Raw genomic sequence first — 17,515 nt, 5'->3', positions numbered from 1 at the left:
TTTCAAATGATCCTACAAAATGTGTGAACCACAGTATTCACATGCTGATAGTTCTATTTATTTGCTTCCATTCATTTACCATGCTGGTCATTTCTCATCCATTTGCTATTAACGAGGGTAAAATGGCTCAGCTTTCATCAGTTTCTGTATTGCTAACCGGCCTAGAAGAAGCAGTGTTGGTTGGCGGTCAAATCTTCCACAAACTGAACAGCAGCGGAGAAGAAATGAAGTAGGAAACCCAACTGGACAGAGGAACAGTGTTTTATTCTCATTGACCAGTTCAGCCAGAAGCAAAGTGTTTTGATGTCCCAGTGTCACACTACAAGCCAAGAAGCAGGCATGGGAAAATATAACACAACAGATAAATGCCTCCTTTCAGGCATTTTCTCCTCTGCTTAAGAAACTCCCAAGCCTCTTAAAAGTCCTCCTCCCTGCTCTTAACAGATCTCACCTCAGGAGAACTCTTGAGAGCTAAGATTCTTTAGGAATACCTTTTATCTTTACTAGGATCTAATCTTAACTTTGAGAGGAAATTCTTAGAAAACATCATGATTCTAAGAATTTTCATAGAATTTGGACACTAGGAGCAACTCTTTGCTCTAAGAATCTTAGGAACACAGCCCCTGGTCTTCACTCAGCCAGTCACCCTGCCAGTGATACCAGAAACTGGGCAGTTTCATGCCAGATTGGGCAGTTTCGTATTTTATCCTTCGGGAGAAACAGAGTTGGGCCAGGCTGGGAACCAAACCAACTTCCCCGCCTACAAATCTGCTGTGGCGGAAAGTTGTCTGGGGTCTCTCCGTTGAGAACTGATTATGCTCCTGCAAAGACATTGCCTGTGCAGACTTTATGTGGTGATGCACAGTAGAGTATGGCTTTGTTTAAAGGAAAAATAGTATAGCACATATTTAGTTGCTCCTAATTGTTATAGGAGTAGCCAACTGCATGGAGAGGAATTTATTTATTTATTTATTTGTTGAAAATGCCTCATAATTAAGTCCAAATGGAGTGTCACCAGACTCATATTCCTGATAAGAATTAAGTGTGGCTACACACGGCTAGAGTGTGGCAGTTTAAACTTAATTTGCGCTGGTCTGGGACCATTTTGGCGTTTTACTTTTTAATGCAGATTTAAAAAAACAAATAAATAAACAAAGAAAAAGTGCATTTACGTTTCCCAGGACAGTAAGTGTGTGTGCACTGCATGACAATCTGCCTATCAGTGTACTACATGACGTCATCACAAGGGTTCATAGGAGCCAGATGTGAGTAGCTGTAGTAGTTGGATGATTTCTGCATAGCTGCATTGCATTCTATGAAAGGCTACACCAGTGTAAGCAATCTGGGAGGTAAAACCACTAAACAAAATATCAGTCAAATATTTTGGGTGGTTTTGTGTGCATCTTGGTGATTTCTTTTTTCTTTTTTTTAAACCGCACAGCTTTTGGGCTGGAAACCATCAGTAGCATTAGTGCTAATTGCTGTTTTGTGCTCCTAGATCTTACTTGCTGCCTCGGCACACTGCTGGTGCTTTGTGTGGTTGTTTTTTCCTGCAGATTCACCTGGATTCTGCCTTTGTGTTTGGTGTTTTTTTTATTTTAGACTCAGTAACTTCATTACTTTCTCTCATTTCTGCTAATGGGTTTGCAAATATCTGAACAAATCCTCATCAGAAAAGTAGCCTAAGCCCAAAGTGACACCTTCAAAATCTCTTTTTTGTCCAGCCAACTGGGAAAACCTTATAAGTGATCAAAACAAATCAAAATCTTTACATCTGAAGACTGTTATCTACTGTAGATCTACTGTAGATTGTGAATATCTTCACAATCTACAGTAGATAACTTCTCTAATCTCTCAAACACCAGGATTCACGCTGAAGAATGGAAGATTTAAGCAACAGCAACAGCTCATGGGGCCAAAATTATGGTTACAACATCAGCCTCGACAATGTTTCTGTCAATGACAGTGGCAATTACAGCATCGGCTATGGCTGCTATAAAGGCAACGAAGGATTCACCATATATGTGGTCTCATGGATCATTATTTGCATCGGACTGCCTTTGACCCTGTTGGCCGTCTTCGCAATTTCTTCTCTGGTGAGTTCATTACAACTGGGATTTATGTATTTATAATGAGCCCACTCTCTACTGTCTGTAGAGGGCTCGGCTCAGGTGTAAAAGTCTCGCTAGTTCTGGTTCTTGGATTAATAAACGGCTCTGACTGCAGTTTCTGGGCAGAGCACGATGCCATATTTGGAAGAGGTGAAGTTCAGAACATGTTTACGACTGCTTTGTTTATTATGTTTTTCTGCAGATCCGAAATGATCACAGTGCTCACATCTACGCAGCCAACCTCCTCATTTCTGACCTAATTCAGCTCTGCTGCATGATTGTTTGGGTGGCAGGTGTGAAATGCAGTGAAATGCTTTTTTTGTACTTTTTTGGTGTGTTGTCAAGCATTGGCTTCATGGTGTGTATTTCCCTAGAAAGGTAAGTCTCTTCTGATACAGTTTGTGTGTATCTATATATACATCTATATATACACATCCATTTCATTTTTAAGTACTTAATTTCCTAAAAGTCTGTCTATGTGTGTCTGTCTTTCACTCCAGGTATCTGGTCATCGCCTGGCCGCTGTGGTACAGATGCAGACGAACCACGAAGGCCTCTGTGCTGGTCTGTGTCCTAGTCTGGGTCCTTCCTCTTATTTTTGTCCTGCTCTGCTTTTATACTAAACACCACGTCCAATTAACCATCATTGCTGTCTTCCTCTTCCTCCCCCTCCCCCTATTCATCTTCTTCCTGCGTGGGACTCTTAAAGCCCTGTCTGCATCCATCAGTGTCCCCTCTGATGAAAAACGACGAATTGTGGCAGTTTTGGTTGTGGTTCTGCTTATTTACGCACTGCTGTTCCTGCCCAGCATCATTTTGTCACTGGCAGCAGCCGAAATGAGCTACGGCTACAGGATGATGGCTTTCATTCTTGCTCAGATCAGTCCTCTTGCAGATTTGATTTTGTACGTTTTCATTAGAAAAGGTACCACAGACAAGCTTTTGGCCTTTCTGTGTTGCGGAATGTAGTTATAGCAATCAGCAGATGAACGTCACGAATAACGGCAGCATGTACACATTCAGCTTCATGTAGGTAGGAAATAAAAGTTTGCCTTTAGTTGTTGTAGTCGGAAGCAATTCTTAGCAGCTGTTCTGTAGGCTCAGGCTATGCATACAATCTATAATCATGTTTTATATAATTCTATTTGAATCAATCGAATAAGTTAAGCCTGTTGATCTTTGTCTGTCCATGCAGTGAGAAGCAGTAAAAGAGAAAGGTGAAGCTATTATAAGGTAGTAATTCAGTAGCTTTGCCTTGTGGGAAAGTAGTTTCATTTGCACTTCATCCATGTTTAAACTTTAAGTCTGTTTCTATTTCTGTGAATAAAGATGTCATATAGAAAACAAACTCAGCCGTTTCTACAGTCTTTACTCATGCATGTTTCATCCCCTGAGTAATATTGAGAAGAAAAAGCTTTGACACACATACAATGGAAGGTTGTCTTCCGATCTGCAGCGGCTCCACTTAGCTCTTTATGTGAAATGAAATTGGAATTTGACAGGTGAAATTTCCTGGGAGGTAAAAACAACCATACTTTTGACAACCTTAGTTGCTTCTTGAACGTTACATAAAAGGCCTCGTTCTTAAAGATTTATAACCTCCAGTAACAACCAGTGGGCTTGAAGCTGAGAATCACAGACAGCTACAAATGGGAGAGGTGGACTAGCAGGTTTTTACACAGGCGTGGGTTAAACAGGTTTAAGTTTTGAGGTTGCGTTGAGTTACCCTGCATCAGTATATAGTCTCTGGACTGTCAATTCATGTATTTAAGGTTTTGCTAAAGACGCAGCAGCATCTTGTCACGCAGCTGTGTGGGTTGAAATGTTACTCTTGATAAAGATCAGGAAACCAAAGTGTTGCTTATCTGTCACTGAGCTCTGAGCACATGAAAATGGGGACTCTAATCATGCGAAGAACAACACGAGAGGTTTTTTATTTTTTTTGCCTCAATATTAAACTTATCATTATGATTATTATTAACTTACGATTACAGTTTGTCATTTAGTTGCCTTTGTGACGATTGTTGTGTCTGACCGAGTGAAGTTTGAAATTTTAAAATATTTCAAGATGTTCTGTGGTGCTCCAGTCAACCTTATCAAAGTTGCTAATGTCTGACCTCATTCAGTTGTGCTACATGATTGGCTTGGTGATGGACAAGAACTTTTCCTTGAAGGGCAACCATCTGATGCAGTTTAAATGTAGATAAATGTCCAACATAAAGTGCGACTTCATTGTCTTTTTCTGCCCAAGTCCATAACCTGCAGCTGATCTGCAAAGGCTCGAGAGAGCTATTAATGTGCGGGGAGGTAACAATGCTGTAGTTTAAATTTAAACAAGCCCTAGGTTGTTGCTTGCAGGAGGAAGGTCAGGCCCCAGGACAGGAAAGCCTCATTTTTACTGACTGACTGAGAGGAAGCTGCTCTTCAGAGGGAAAAGGCTGGCCCTGCCATGATCACCTCGGTTTGGTTGCTTGTCCCCTGCATTCCTTCATACTACTGACACTGGCTGCGTTTTTGAGGCAGCTTGGTGAGCGGGATAGGCCAAAATGGCGCTAGCCACTCGCTCTCATTGCAGCAGCACATACCCTGTTGTTTGGAAACAGCGGATGATAGTGGCACAGTGTTGGTTTGAGCTGCAGCCACCAGAGCAACACTCTAGTTCAAGCTGTCAGGGAAATGAGAATAAATCTGATCTCAGGGAGCTAGAGGGGTAGACTTTAGTCCATTGACAATAAATGTTGCTCTGCTGATATGGTCGATGCATCTCAAACTTTTAATTAAGCCTGGCACTTTAGCTATGGAGCACATGGCTAGCAGAAAGCTAGTGATCCAACGATGCAGACCTGGTATTGACGTGCATCTGGAGTGATCTGAAGTGTCCAGCTTTAAGCACAGCTGTTAATACACCCAGAACACATTAAGGATGCATTTTTAGAGATCTGATCTCCGACTGAAATGCGAGGTGGACTGAAATGCATGTGACCTCATTCTTTTTGTATTGTGAACAAATAATGAGCCCTGAACTTGTTACACCTGCCGAAATAAATAAATGCAACAATAGTAACGACAACTAAAGATATGAGCCACAGCACAACACCACAAAGGTAAGCAGACGATCTGGCGACGAGTGGAGGACTGAACCAGGATTTTATAGACAAGGGGAGTAGGTGGCTGATGAGGCTCCATTGCTTGCAGGTGTGCAGGTAAGTGGCTCCAGCTCTGCCCAGCTCCAGACCAACCTCCAGTGAGAAAAACAGAGACAGACACACCCAACAAGAAATATATAGGAGGTCCTGACAGAATTAGGCCCCGTTTACACGAAGGGAAAACGCACATATTTCCCTGCCGTTTGGCCTCTCATTTACACGAAAACCCCGTTTTTATCACAGAAAACGATTATTTCTAAAAACTCCGGCCAAAGTGGAGATTTCTGATAACGCCGGTTATGTGTTGCCGTGTCAACTGGGAGAAACGGGGTTCGGAGAAAACGATGATGTCATCGCCACACCCCTCGAGCCTTCCACCACTTATATCCCGCGAGACGTCTCATAACAACATCAACAACAATGGCGGACTACATGCTCGTGTTCCTGCTGGAGAAGATATTGAGCCTAGTAGGGTTGCCAGGGCAAAATATAATTTCTCCTTGAGTTTGGTTTCTACCAGAGCCCGTCTACGGAGAGCCTTCCCACTCTCTATTAAGTCCCATTGTAACGAATTTTGGTTGCAGTTCCACCAGATTTCCACTGGGGGCGATCGCCATGAGTGCAACATGAATGGGACTCTATGGAGCTAAACGGCTAAATGTGTCTCTTTCACCCGATTGTCGTTGAGAAATCTCAGATTTGATTGTAGGTTTTGCAAGTTCAACATGGGTTATAGGTCAAAAGTTGAATGAACGAGAACTTATGTCCTTTCGTTTTCTTACAGGTTGAGTTGTTGTTGCCCATAACACGCTAGCATTGTGCTAATGAACGCTGATTGGTCAGTGAAGGACTGATTACGACCAGATCCCGCTTGACGGCATCGTGGCATCCGAAGCGGGACCAGAATGTTAAGACGGACTTTTTCGCCCAAGTTTTTTTTTTTTCGGCCCGGTCTTTTAAAACAACGAAACAGAAACTCTTCTAGCACGATTATTTACCCGTGTCAGCTGTGTTGTCCATGCCTCGAGAGAAAAGAAAGTGCAGAGCGCGAAAGCACCAAAGCAGTGACTGAAGGATTGCCGTAAAGCAGTATCTGGTCGTACGATGTGTATGACGTCATTGACATTTTAAAATACTTTTTAAAGCAAAATAAGTGACTCTAAAAAATCTAACACCCAGCAATGTGTAATTTCTTTGCATCTCCTTTCAAATACAATATTCAAATTACTGCACAAAAAATTATATCCTGAGAAAAGTGGATTTTGAGGGGTACTGCTCCATAGACCTCCATTCATTCTGCACTCGTCCTGAGAGCGCCCTCATATGGAATCAGAGTGGAACTGCAGCAGTTCAGAACCCGGAAGTTCAGTGAGAGTGGAACTTCTCCCCATATTAGACGTTCTCTGTTTCTACTAAAGCCGATTTGTAAACAGCGCTCAAGCTTTATGCGCATGCTCCGCCTCTTCCTCTCCGTTTTTGGTGAATTTCTGAAACCGAAACAGCGCCACCTATAGGCCTGGAATATGAAGTAGCGTTTTCAGTCGTACTGAAACGGATCTGTGTGGACGCGGATATTTCTTGAAACGATGCCATCGAAAACGGAGATGGAAAAGATCGTTTTCGTACGTGTAAACGTGGCCTTATATTATAGACCACCTACTCAGCAGAGGTAAGAGCTGCTTGGAGTTCAGTGTACTTCCTCAATCACCGTTGTTTAGTGATGGGACGATGATACCTCAAGGAGTGTATTGACACACTAAACAAACTGTGTCGGCACTGTATTGATACTGTGTTGGTCACCCAATAGTGACCCCTGCAGTAGTTATAAAATCATTGCAGGTAAAGAAATTCCTTGTTCGTGTAAATGCTAAAACTGAGTTGGTATGTAAAATATAGCAAATTAGAGTAAAAATTCAGAGTTACACTTTTTTAACTTATGTGCACATTTGTCAACTTAACTGTTAAATCATATGAAATAAAAGACAAAAAAGTGATTAGTTCATGTATTTTTATTGAGAAACAAAAGTTTTTGGAGTGTCTTTGCTCCAAGGCGATTTCTCCTCTTACACACCAGCTCCCCAGCCTTGGAAAATACTCTTTCGCATGGTACAGACGATGATGGTGAGCAGAGAGTTTTAAGTGCAAGTTGATGAAGATGTGGGTATATTTTCTGGTTCCATTTCCAATATTGCAAAGGATCTTGGTTTCTGGGTGTGTTTGTTTCTGCCAGGTAGCGTTGGACTTCAATAATGGAGTCAGCTGTTGCGTTCCTCGTCTTCTGGGTCTCTGCAACCTCCATATCTAAAGTTTTCCAGAGATTGTGCCCTAAAAAAATAGTTATTCATTACTTTATTATCACATGATATATCATATCATATAAGTGCCACAGAAATGTATTTTCATACCTGAACTGGGTTCTGACCCATGTGAAGAGCTAGGCTCTTCTTCTCTTGGGTCAGGCTCTTGGCTCCTCATTTCTTCTGCACATTCTGACTGCAGTCTCTTCACCGCTTCACTTGCCTTTTGCTGACTAACAAATCCATTCTTTTTAAATCTGGGATCTAACAGAGTTGCCAGAGTCATCACACTGAGAGATTCCATGCCGCAAATAGCGTCAGTTAGCCGCTTCCTCAGGTTTTCAGCCAGTTGCTGAGCAGCTGTTTTTGTCACTGTTGTGGCCTGACGTTGAAGGTCAATGTGGAGCATTCTCATCATGGGAATGACCTTTGACCCAGAGACCCTTTTTTCCTCAGACAGTTCTCTTGTAGCTTGGTCAAAAGGAGCAAGAACCCTGAGCATCTCTTCAATGATCTGACATTCTTCTGGAGTCAGTGGAGTGATGTCAGGTTTTAATGAGGCCAGTGACACCCAGACTGCCTCCTTCTGCTCAGTCATTCTTTCAAACATTTGGTAGGTACTGTTCCATCGTGTTGGCACCTCGTTTATTAATTTATGGCCCGGTGTTCCCAGCTGTTGCTGTATTTGAGTGAGCTTCTCTTTAGCAGTCACGCTCGATCGAAAGTATGTCACAATGTGTCGTGTTTTGTTGCGTATTTCAGTTATTGTTGGGATTTGATCACATGATTTTCTCACAATTAAATTCAGGGAATGGGCTATACAAATGGTATGCCGTATTTGCAGCATTCGAGCACATGCAGTCATGTTTGCTGCTGCATCAGTGACAAGACACCTGACCTTTCCTGCTATGCCCCACTCCTCCATGAGGCTCCTTTTAACCGTGGCAATGTTTTCTGCAGTGTGTTTCTGAGGAAAATGCTGCACTGCCAAGACTGATGAATGGAGTTCATGGCTTTCTTTGTCCACATAGTGGCCAGTAACAGCTAGATATGCCTCCATATTCATAGACGTCCACATATCAGCTGTTAAAGTAACAGCAACGACACTCTGGAGGTCCTTTTTGGTTTTCTCCTTTTCCTCCTCATATCTCTGGCTCACCAAGTCCTTGATGGTCTGAAAATAACCATACAAATACTGTTACACCAATAAAATATAGTTATATAGTTAGTACAAACATATAATAAAAATTCTTAAACATACCTTCCTGCTTGGTAGAGCATACGAGGGTAGAATAAGCTTCAGGAGCTCCCTGAATCCCTCATTTTCAACAAAGCTGAGTGGCTGACAGTCTTTGATGATCATATTGACCACTGCCTCATCCACTGCTTGCTTGTTAGGAACTGCAAGCCAAAAGGAACTATTTTGTCAAAAGCTTAATAAAAGGACTGTAATTTTTACAAACAATATCAAATAGACATAAGACGACGTGGTGGTGTAGTGGTTAGCACTGTCGCCTCACAGCAAGAGGGTTGGAGGTTCGATACCAGGCCTGGAGCCTGTCTGTTTGCATGCATGTTTTTTTTAGCACAATTTTTAGAGAGACTTTCAACATACCTGGGGTACTCTCACGAGTATCTGCCAATTCTTCATTGCCATGCCGAGCTCTATAATGCCTCAGCATTGATGAAGTGCTCTTATTGATATAAGATAGCTCTGTAGAGCAGAGCCGACACTTCACCTACAATAACATAAAAAGTTAATTTATCTGAAAACAATTCAAACCTCTTACCAGAACATTGCATTCACTTGTTAAAAAAATAGACACCCTCTCATGATTACGAGATCAGGATCTCAGAATTACATGATAACATGAATAAAGCAACTCTAAGGCTCTTTAACTGACTATCATATGTATCACAGGTCATTCACTTGATAAACTGATAAAGTGAGTGCAATGCGCCACCGTAAAAAATAGTATATAAAGGAGAAAAAGATTTACCTTGTTTGGCGTCACGAGATCAAAATTATTCCACACCGGGGAAAACTTCCTAGAACGATCCATGATCAAGCAAAACTCCATCCGACAAACCCACGACATGTTGATACAGTTTGTTTCCTGATAAACACACTTTGGCGCGGCACATCCAAACGATACAGTTCCTGTATCGGTCACGTGATTCTTTCTTAAAGCAATACACGCACCGATACGAGGTTTCCCTCTTGAGCTCTCGGCACAGTGCTGATGCACCAGTGTCGCTCGTCCCACCACTACCGTTGTTATTTGCGTTATTTGCGTTTGAGTGATAATTTGAGTTTTTGTGCGAGTCGGGAAAATAACTAACGTCAGGGTGGAGATGAGTAAATAATAACTTGTTTGAGCCCAAGTCGTGACGCACAAACACGACATACAGTGCTGTTCATGGTTCTGAAGCAGCAGTTGGCAGAGATTTGAGACAGCCGCTGTTAAAATATACACTACTGCACTCCAAATGATGTTTTTGCTTATTTGCTTAAGTGCTGGCTAGGGAGAAACATTTAAATGCCATGTGAAGGCACTAAAAGCTGGCCACCTGTGATTAGGCTGCCCAGGTTGGATGCTAATGCTATGTCTGAACAGGGCTTTAGATGGTATCTATATCCCATTCAAAATAAAACAGCTTTTTGATTTACACAATAAACCTAACCAGTTGCAATTAAACATTTTTATGTGTTATTATAGCAAAGTTTGGACTTCATTTCATGCCTCGTGTTAAGCTCCGATATGCACTCCGATGTGTTTCCAAGCAGTTGTGAGGCTTCATGCTGGCTAAGTGCTGGACAAACGCACACGCCTTACAAATCTGGCAATAATTGTTGACAGAGTGTTTTTCTCACAGTCTGATAAAGGATTTAGAGGCTTTTTGGGTGTTTTCTTCTGCTAATGTGATCAATGAGGCTGCTGTGGACGAGGAGAAACCACTCAAAGTCTGATGGCTTTAGTTTGCCCAGTAGGTCTCATCGTTACTTTGGTGTAGCCGCACAAGCGAACTCCACACAGTCAGACACATATCTTGACTGTTCCTGCGTTGACTAAATATACAAAACCCGTGGCTTATTACGCCTGTGCATAAAAAGATTTGAGCATATGTTTAACAAAGAAAGGTGCAAAGTGTGCTTGACCAAGATGACAAAGCTACAGACGAAGCAAAGCAATGCGCTGTGCAAGTGATGTTAGTATGCGCTCAGCACATTCAAACCGCTGGGGGGGTTAGAGTCCCACTGACACATGCTGACCAGTACAAGCTTTACCTAATGATCAGCAGCTGTGATACCGACAAGTCAGAGCAAGGCTTCACACATGAGAAAACAAAGATCAGCCAGCAGGATGTTTGAGAGTGGGAAGGTTTCCAGAGTTTCCTTTTTAGTTCCAAGATCAGGATCAGAATGTGAAATTGTGGTTAGAGAGGCAGCTTTGGGACAGTGAGCTCCCTGGTTTTATCCCCTCTACGTCCATAGTTAAGCACCTAAAATCCCTGAAACTGGTCCATTGCTGCCCACTGCTCCAAGTGTGTTTATTTGGGTGGGTTAAGTAGAGAGAACAAATTCCTTGCATGTGTGAATATACCATATACATGGCAAATAAAGCTTATTTGATTTTGTATCGAGGTCAGTGGGAAGATATTCTACGGGACTAGTTGTACCTGGGGACCTGTAGTAAAGTGTAATAACTGCAGAGGTCAACTGTGATGTTAAAAATTAGATTAGATTAGGCCAACACAGAGAGACAGACAACCATCGAACAGATAACGTGTTATGCGTTTCTATAGTACATATATGTAAAGCTCATTAGCCTCTTAGCCTAGCACAAACCTGTAAACAAGGAGAAACATCTAAACTCATTTAGTCCAATGTAACAAATGAGGGTTTGTTACCTTGGATATGACCAGGACCTATTGAAATTTGCCACAGAGAGGTAGATGTGTTTCTACCACATTTGGTAGGACATGAGTACTGGGTCAGGTGGTTGTAGAACCCAGACATCTTTAATGACAAACAGAATCCCAGCTAACCCTAGATGTTTTATGGCACTCCTCTAAGTGCCCTCAGAGGCCAGCATAATTTAACAATATGGTGATGAACATTTTTTTTCAGAGATACATGTCCTTCACTCAGAGCAGCAGTGGATCTGTAGCTTACAATACAACCTCTGATTGCTGTAATGGCTCAAATTGCTGCATTTGTAAAAAGCTGAAAGGAATAAATTACACAAATGATTGCACGAGTTTCCAATCAGGTTAATCAATTGTTCTTCCAAGAAGGAAATCAAACATAACAAAATATTTAGATCATATTCAAATCAAATGTTGTACTGGTATAAATTCAGTTTTAGGAGTTTTCTTTTATTATTATTATTGGTAGGAGCTGTAAAAACGTCTGTGTCATTATCACTGGTAGCAGCAGAACACCTGTGAAATTAAAATATTCACAGTAGAAGTGAATTATCTGGAATCAAGTGGACATTTGTTTGTTGACAGTGCACATTACAGAATACTGATGAGATTAATCCCAGCTCTACAACATGCCATGAGAGACGCACTAATTGCTGTCAGGGAAATGTCAAGCTTATTAAGCTGGTATCTGCAAAGCAATGATTTTCTCTACATGATTTGTCCCAGAGTAGTTGAGGAATACTGCTGCTGTTTATTCGTGAGCTGGATTGTGCTAAAAAAAAAAAAAAAAAAAAAACTGTTGGAGCATTATGTCAGGTCTATAGATCAGTTTAGGTTGAACTCATCAATCTCAGACCATACACGCTGCCAACGGTGTCGATACTGCAACAGCAGCGTGGGTCGTTGGTGAATTTGTCATCGCATGATCCATAGATATCTGAGCTGTTCTCTCCCACTCAGGCATGTGGGAGGTGTAGGGCAGTTATGAATGACACTGTTAGGCTCAGTCATTTTTCTGCCTCAGATGGCGCCGTCCATCACTTCTCGCTCGGCTCTCTCGTCTTTAAAAAGGGGTCTGTGCCGAAAAGGAAGACTCAGAGGAAGCATTCAGTCAGAGCACTCAGACTGTGCAGCCACTATCTTTTATCATCTCATATCTTTATATAAAAATATGAGGTTACCCATATGTTTCCTGAAGAGGGCTTTTGAAGCTTAGTGTTGCTTCTCTGGCCGGCACCATCGTGGTAGTACCTGACTCCTCCCAGCTCCTGAATAATTTAAAACTGGAACCGGGATGGGCAAGCTAGCAATCTGAGACGTCAGCGCCCTTAATTATTCATCCGTACATACGTAAGTCTTCATTGATTTAAACAGATTAGTAAAACAAAACTTCTCCCCATACAGTTGCCATGAATGGACAAATTAGCTAAATTATTTTCAGAGACCAAAACATTTTTGGCTGTTTATTATGTTGTAACGTTAGCTGGACCGAAACAATGGGGACGGTTGACTCTTTTTTGGAGCAAGCATTAAGTAGCCATTTGAGGAACTGCAGTTTAGGCTAAATTTTTCAGGCAGCAGCTGAAAAAAAAAAAGATCGCTGGTTCTTATTTGATGAATAATCCTGCTAGTTAAAAGTTCCAGTAATGGTTTTAGACTTGTTAAGCGGAAGTCAGCCTATGCTGAATTAGCTTTTAGCAATTCCTGTTTGTAATCTATCCATGAATACCAGTGATGGGAATAACGGTGTTAAAATAAACAGCGTTACTAACGCCGTTATTTTTTTCAGTAACAGGTAATCTGATCAATTACTATTTCCATCGTTACAATGCCATTACCGTTACCGACAATTAAATGTGGTGCGTTATAAAGTGTAAAGTGAAGCAACTAATAGAGCTCTGGTAGCTGATGTCACTCCACACCAGCAATCACAACACCGCCATATTGGCAGGAAAGCGCACTTTGCTAATTACTACTCGGTTGACAACTGCGAGCAACTAACTAACTTGTCCTTGTACCAGTTACATCCAAAAATTTTCGACAGCTGTTGCGCCCCAGGATGTCAGAATAGTCAGTGACACGCAAAGGGGAAATCGTTTTAAAGGATTCCCAAAGATCCCGCAAGACGGCAGATGTGGATTACTACAATAAAACGCTCAAGACTCAGGTATGAGAAAACGGAGTGGTGGGATCCCTCAAGAAACGGCTCTGGCTTGTGTAGCGATCACTTTATATCAGGTACAGAATCCAGCGTTTTCCAAGTGTAATGTCTTGTTTATTTAGCATGTTTTAACACGATGTCCAACAGATTTATTTTCATACAGGCAAATTTGGCTAATGTTAATAACATGGATTATAAAGAAAGTTACTGGAAATTCAGGATTAAACAGTTACTTGTTATTGTAGTTGAACCTCCTCAGTTTTCCTGCAAATAAGGCGGTGTCAACAAAAAAGTAGCTCTATTGAAGACATCCGACTTGGCTCTCAGACGACAGCTAGCCACAAGCAAGAGCTGCAAAAAATCCAATTCTTAGACATATACTTAAAAAAAACGCAATAGTTCAGTTACTAACAGTTACTTTTTGGGAAAAGTAACTAGTAACTATAACTAATTACTTTTTAAAAATAACGTGCCCAACACTGATGAATACAAAGAAAACTATGAGTGCATTAGTTTGACAGTAGATGAGAAGGTCTTGTCTGACGATGATCACATTTTCAGGTTTTAGTCACTATCAGTCTCGAAACAAAGAAGAATATTGTACAAAAATAAAAAATATATATTAATAAAGCCCATGGAAACAATTGTAGAGTCTGCACTTAACAGCAAAGCCCTGTTCAACTGGACTGATTTACAATAAACTGCTAAAACATTTATTATGACGAAGAAATGTGTTCTGCAGTGAGCAATCGAATACATAAATAAATAGATGATCCATAGACTGTGTGGGTTCAAATCTCACCTTAAGCCTTATTATTCATTCATTCATCTTCTATACCCGCTTAGTCCTGTTAAGGGTCGCGGGGGTCTGCTGGAGCCTATCCCAGCTGTCATCGGGCGAGAGGCGGGGGTACACCCTGGACAGGTCGCCAGTCCATCGCAGGGCCTTAAGCCTCATTATTTTAGTTAAATATTCTTTGTATGTGGTGCATATTCCTACATAAACCTGTGTTAGAGGGCAGTGTTGGTGTGAGCTGCTTCTGGCTCAAGGGTCACAAAGATGTGTTGATCCAGTCACGTAGTGACTCGAGGAACAAAAAGGTAGGTCATTTTCTACTTCAAAGGTTCTCTGTGCAGCAAAGGGTGAATTTAACAAGGTACGCTTTTGCCAGCTGACTCTGGGGAGAAGAACAAAGGCAGTAGGAGACATGGGAAGTGTGTATCAACAGGTTATGAACCCGTGAACGTGATACCTGATCGAGCATCCGCCCCAACTGCGGCTGAGGGGCTGTTGCTGCTGGGCATCAGTTAAAAGGAGCTGCTTACGCCTCTGCAAAGGTTTGAGATCCAAGCGCTTTGAAATGTGTTAAATGGCCTCAGGCTGCTGGACATTGGGGCGGCGTTTGATTTGTTTCGCTTAGGACATCGACGGCTTTCGTCAACGCAGAAACACAGTGCTGCCTTTTAACATCATCTGCCAACCTTCCTCTGTCCCACACTAGAACTTAATAGAGTTCTAGTTTGGGACAGAACCTAGACTTCATAGAGTTTGAATCATTACGGTTTATGTTTCATGAAAATGTCTCATTTATTAAGTTGAAGTTCACCTGAGTGCATGGATTGTATCATCTCCTGTTAGTACAAGTACATGGAGTACAGAGAGCAGGCCAACATATGAGGTTGCAGGTTGGATGTTGAATCTGTTAGAGACAGCATGGCATCCACTCCACAGTTGGATTTTGCAACAAAAAGTCATGAGAAATATGTGTTTATCACTCCATATTGTTCTCAGTGCTATTGGTGCAAGTGACATTCTGTAAAGTTGCCATACAAGGCGTAGATTCAAGTCGGCATTAATCATGTGTGTGCCAACTTGTGTGCCAAGCTGAAAAGAAGCGTAAACCATGAACATTCACAGTAGCTCTGTGCCAGTTTTTGGAGCACACCCATGGCTTCCTTGTAAATAGTTCAGTATAAAAATGCTGGATAGAATTATTGTATAAAGCCGAGGCGGCGCTCTAAGTACTTCTGCCACATTTTTCTTTTCACTTAGACTCCAAAAGACAACTTTTCAAAGTCCACAGCCCACAAGACCAGTACAACTGACTCACTGAGTTCCTGATGACTTTTTTTTTTTGCAAAGAAAGTTACTTGTGTGCTTTTCCCTTTTATGCGCCTCAGTATTTCTAGTTACACTTTTTCCCAATACCTGTGGCAAGGGCGGTTAAACTGGCACCAACAGAGGAAAGGATAATAAATGATGGAACATATGGATGGAGAGATGGAGAGCAGGGTAATCCTGTTAGTGAGCTAATCGCCGTAGACACGAGGTCTCAGGACGTAGTGTGTTAGACATGGGAACCTGCACCTTCAGCACCCACACTTAATGTGTGTGTGTGTGTGCTTATTTTTATCACTAATGTTGTGGGGACTTATATCTGTTCACACTGTCACATTGAACGGACTCAAAATGCTGGTCTCCCAACCAAAATACATTAACTTCTCGGGGGTTAAGGTCAGGGTTAAACAGTGTCTGTGGTTAGGGTTAGGGTAAGTCTTTGGGAAATGCCAATTTGTTGTCCTCTCAAGCAACAGAAACATGATTGTGTATGTGTTTCTGTGAGGAATGGGTCTGGAGATCCATTACCCATTATCATTCGTGGCTCCTGAGGATTATTGTGGATGGGAGGGGGGGCTTAGCCTCATATCCTGCTGCTTTTTTGCTCGCCTGTCCAGCTCAGCACACAATCATTTGGCTGACGGCAAGGCTTGGTTAGAAGCAATCCTTTAGGAAGGATTGTAGCCGAAGAAAGAGTAAATGAAAACCTGATTAAAATACGTTTGCGGTATGCTTGCAGTCAGACAAGCCTGCAGACGCTGGCCAGCTCGCTGTCCTGCATCTAATCCAGTCTGCTATTGTCCTGACCAGCTGCAAGAAATTCCTAACACCAACAGTGATACTTGTCAGCAGTAGTAGAGATAATATATCAAGTGTTTCAGCAATCTTTACAGTGATGGAAGAAATTGACAGCAAGCACGTAAACCACCAACATACGAGTGTTTTGCTGATCTGTTTGTCAAGCTTCTCCATCATCCAGGTCACGGTATATCCAAAACTAAAACTGTTGAAACAAGGACAACTGGACCTGTGGAGTTTGTTGAAGATGTTTTGAGGGTAAAGAAAAACCCTGCATCCATGTTCACTTCCAACCTAGTAAGATACTGAGGCAGAAACTTGTTCAGCCCAAAAATAAAACTTCCAGGCAAAAACAGAGCAATGTATTTTACGCAGGTCAGGAATGTACAGACTTGTACAGTGGGGAATCAAAACAACCCATTTCCAAAAGCCTGAGAGCCAGTTATTGAGACCAAGATTCAGCTGTCCACTTACACCTGAAGGACAAAGGAGAACAACATCCAAATTTTAGCCAGAGAAGGCGGATGATTTGAAAGAGGCGTAAAGGAAGCCATCTATGTTAAATGTGAAACTCTTTCGCTGAACAGTGGAGGTGGACTGAAATATAATGACACCAGTCTGGAGTCTCTGGACATTAATGAAATTGTTAGAATAATATTCACTGGAGAAGGAGAACAGGATCAAAATAGTTTCCTCAAACTACAGCTAAATATCTGGTTGTTAACAGACACTAGTCATGCATGTTCTGATGGGTAACACACACGTGTTCCTATTTAAACCCAATTCCCCACCAGTCTTTTAGAACTGAAGAAACTACTTGGATGAAACGTTTTGTTTCAGCTTAGTTTTCTGGATATTGTGCTGGTCTGGTAACCTGATCATGAGGATGAAGATACACCAGATACACCCAATTAGCTAAAGTTATTATAAATCAATAATATAATGTTGCTCTG

General features: G+C 41.7%; 1 protein-coding gene across 1 annotated transcript; it reads left to right on the top strand.

Moving 5' to 3' along the window:
• Positions 1 to 1,743: 1,743 nt before the first annotated feature.
• On the top strand, positions 1,744 to 3,080 carry LOC311500173 (ovarian cancer G-protein coupled receptor 1-like; the record flags this gene model as incomplete). The annotated part of the gene is made up of 3 exons (XM_084561411.1): positions 1,744 to 2,096; positions 2,314 to 2,489; positions 2,612 to 3,080. The coding sequence occupies exons 1-3, from the start codon at positions 1,881 to 1,883 to the stop codon at positions 3,078 to 3,080; spliced, it is 861 nt and encodes a 286-aa protein (XP_084417537.1). The 5' UTR covers positions 1,744 to 1,880.
• Between the last annotated feature and the right edge of the window lie 14,435 nt (positions 3,081 to 17,515).

The sequence above is a fragment of the Chelon labrosus genome (genome assembly GCF_963514085.1).
Source record: "Chelon labrosus genome assembly, chromosome: 15".
Taxonomy (NCBI): Eukaryota; Metazoa; Chordata; class Actinopteri; order Mugiliformes; family Mugilidae; genus Chelon; species Chelon labrosus.
This window is presented reverse-complemented; position numbering and strand designations above follow the sequence as displayed.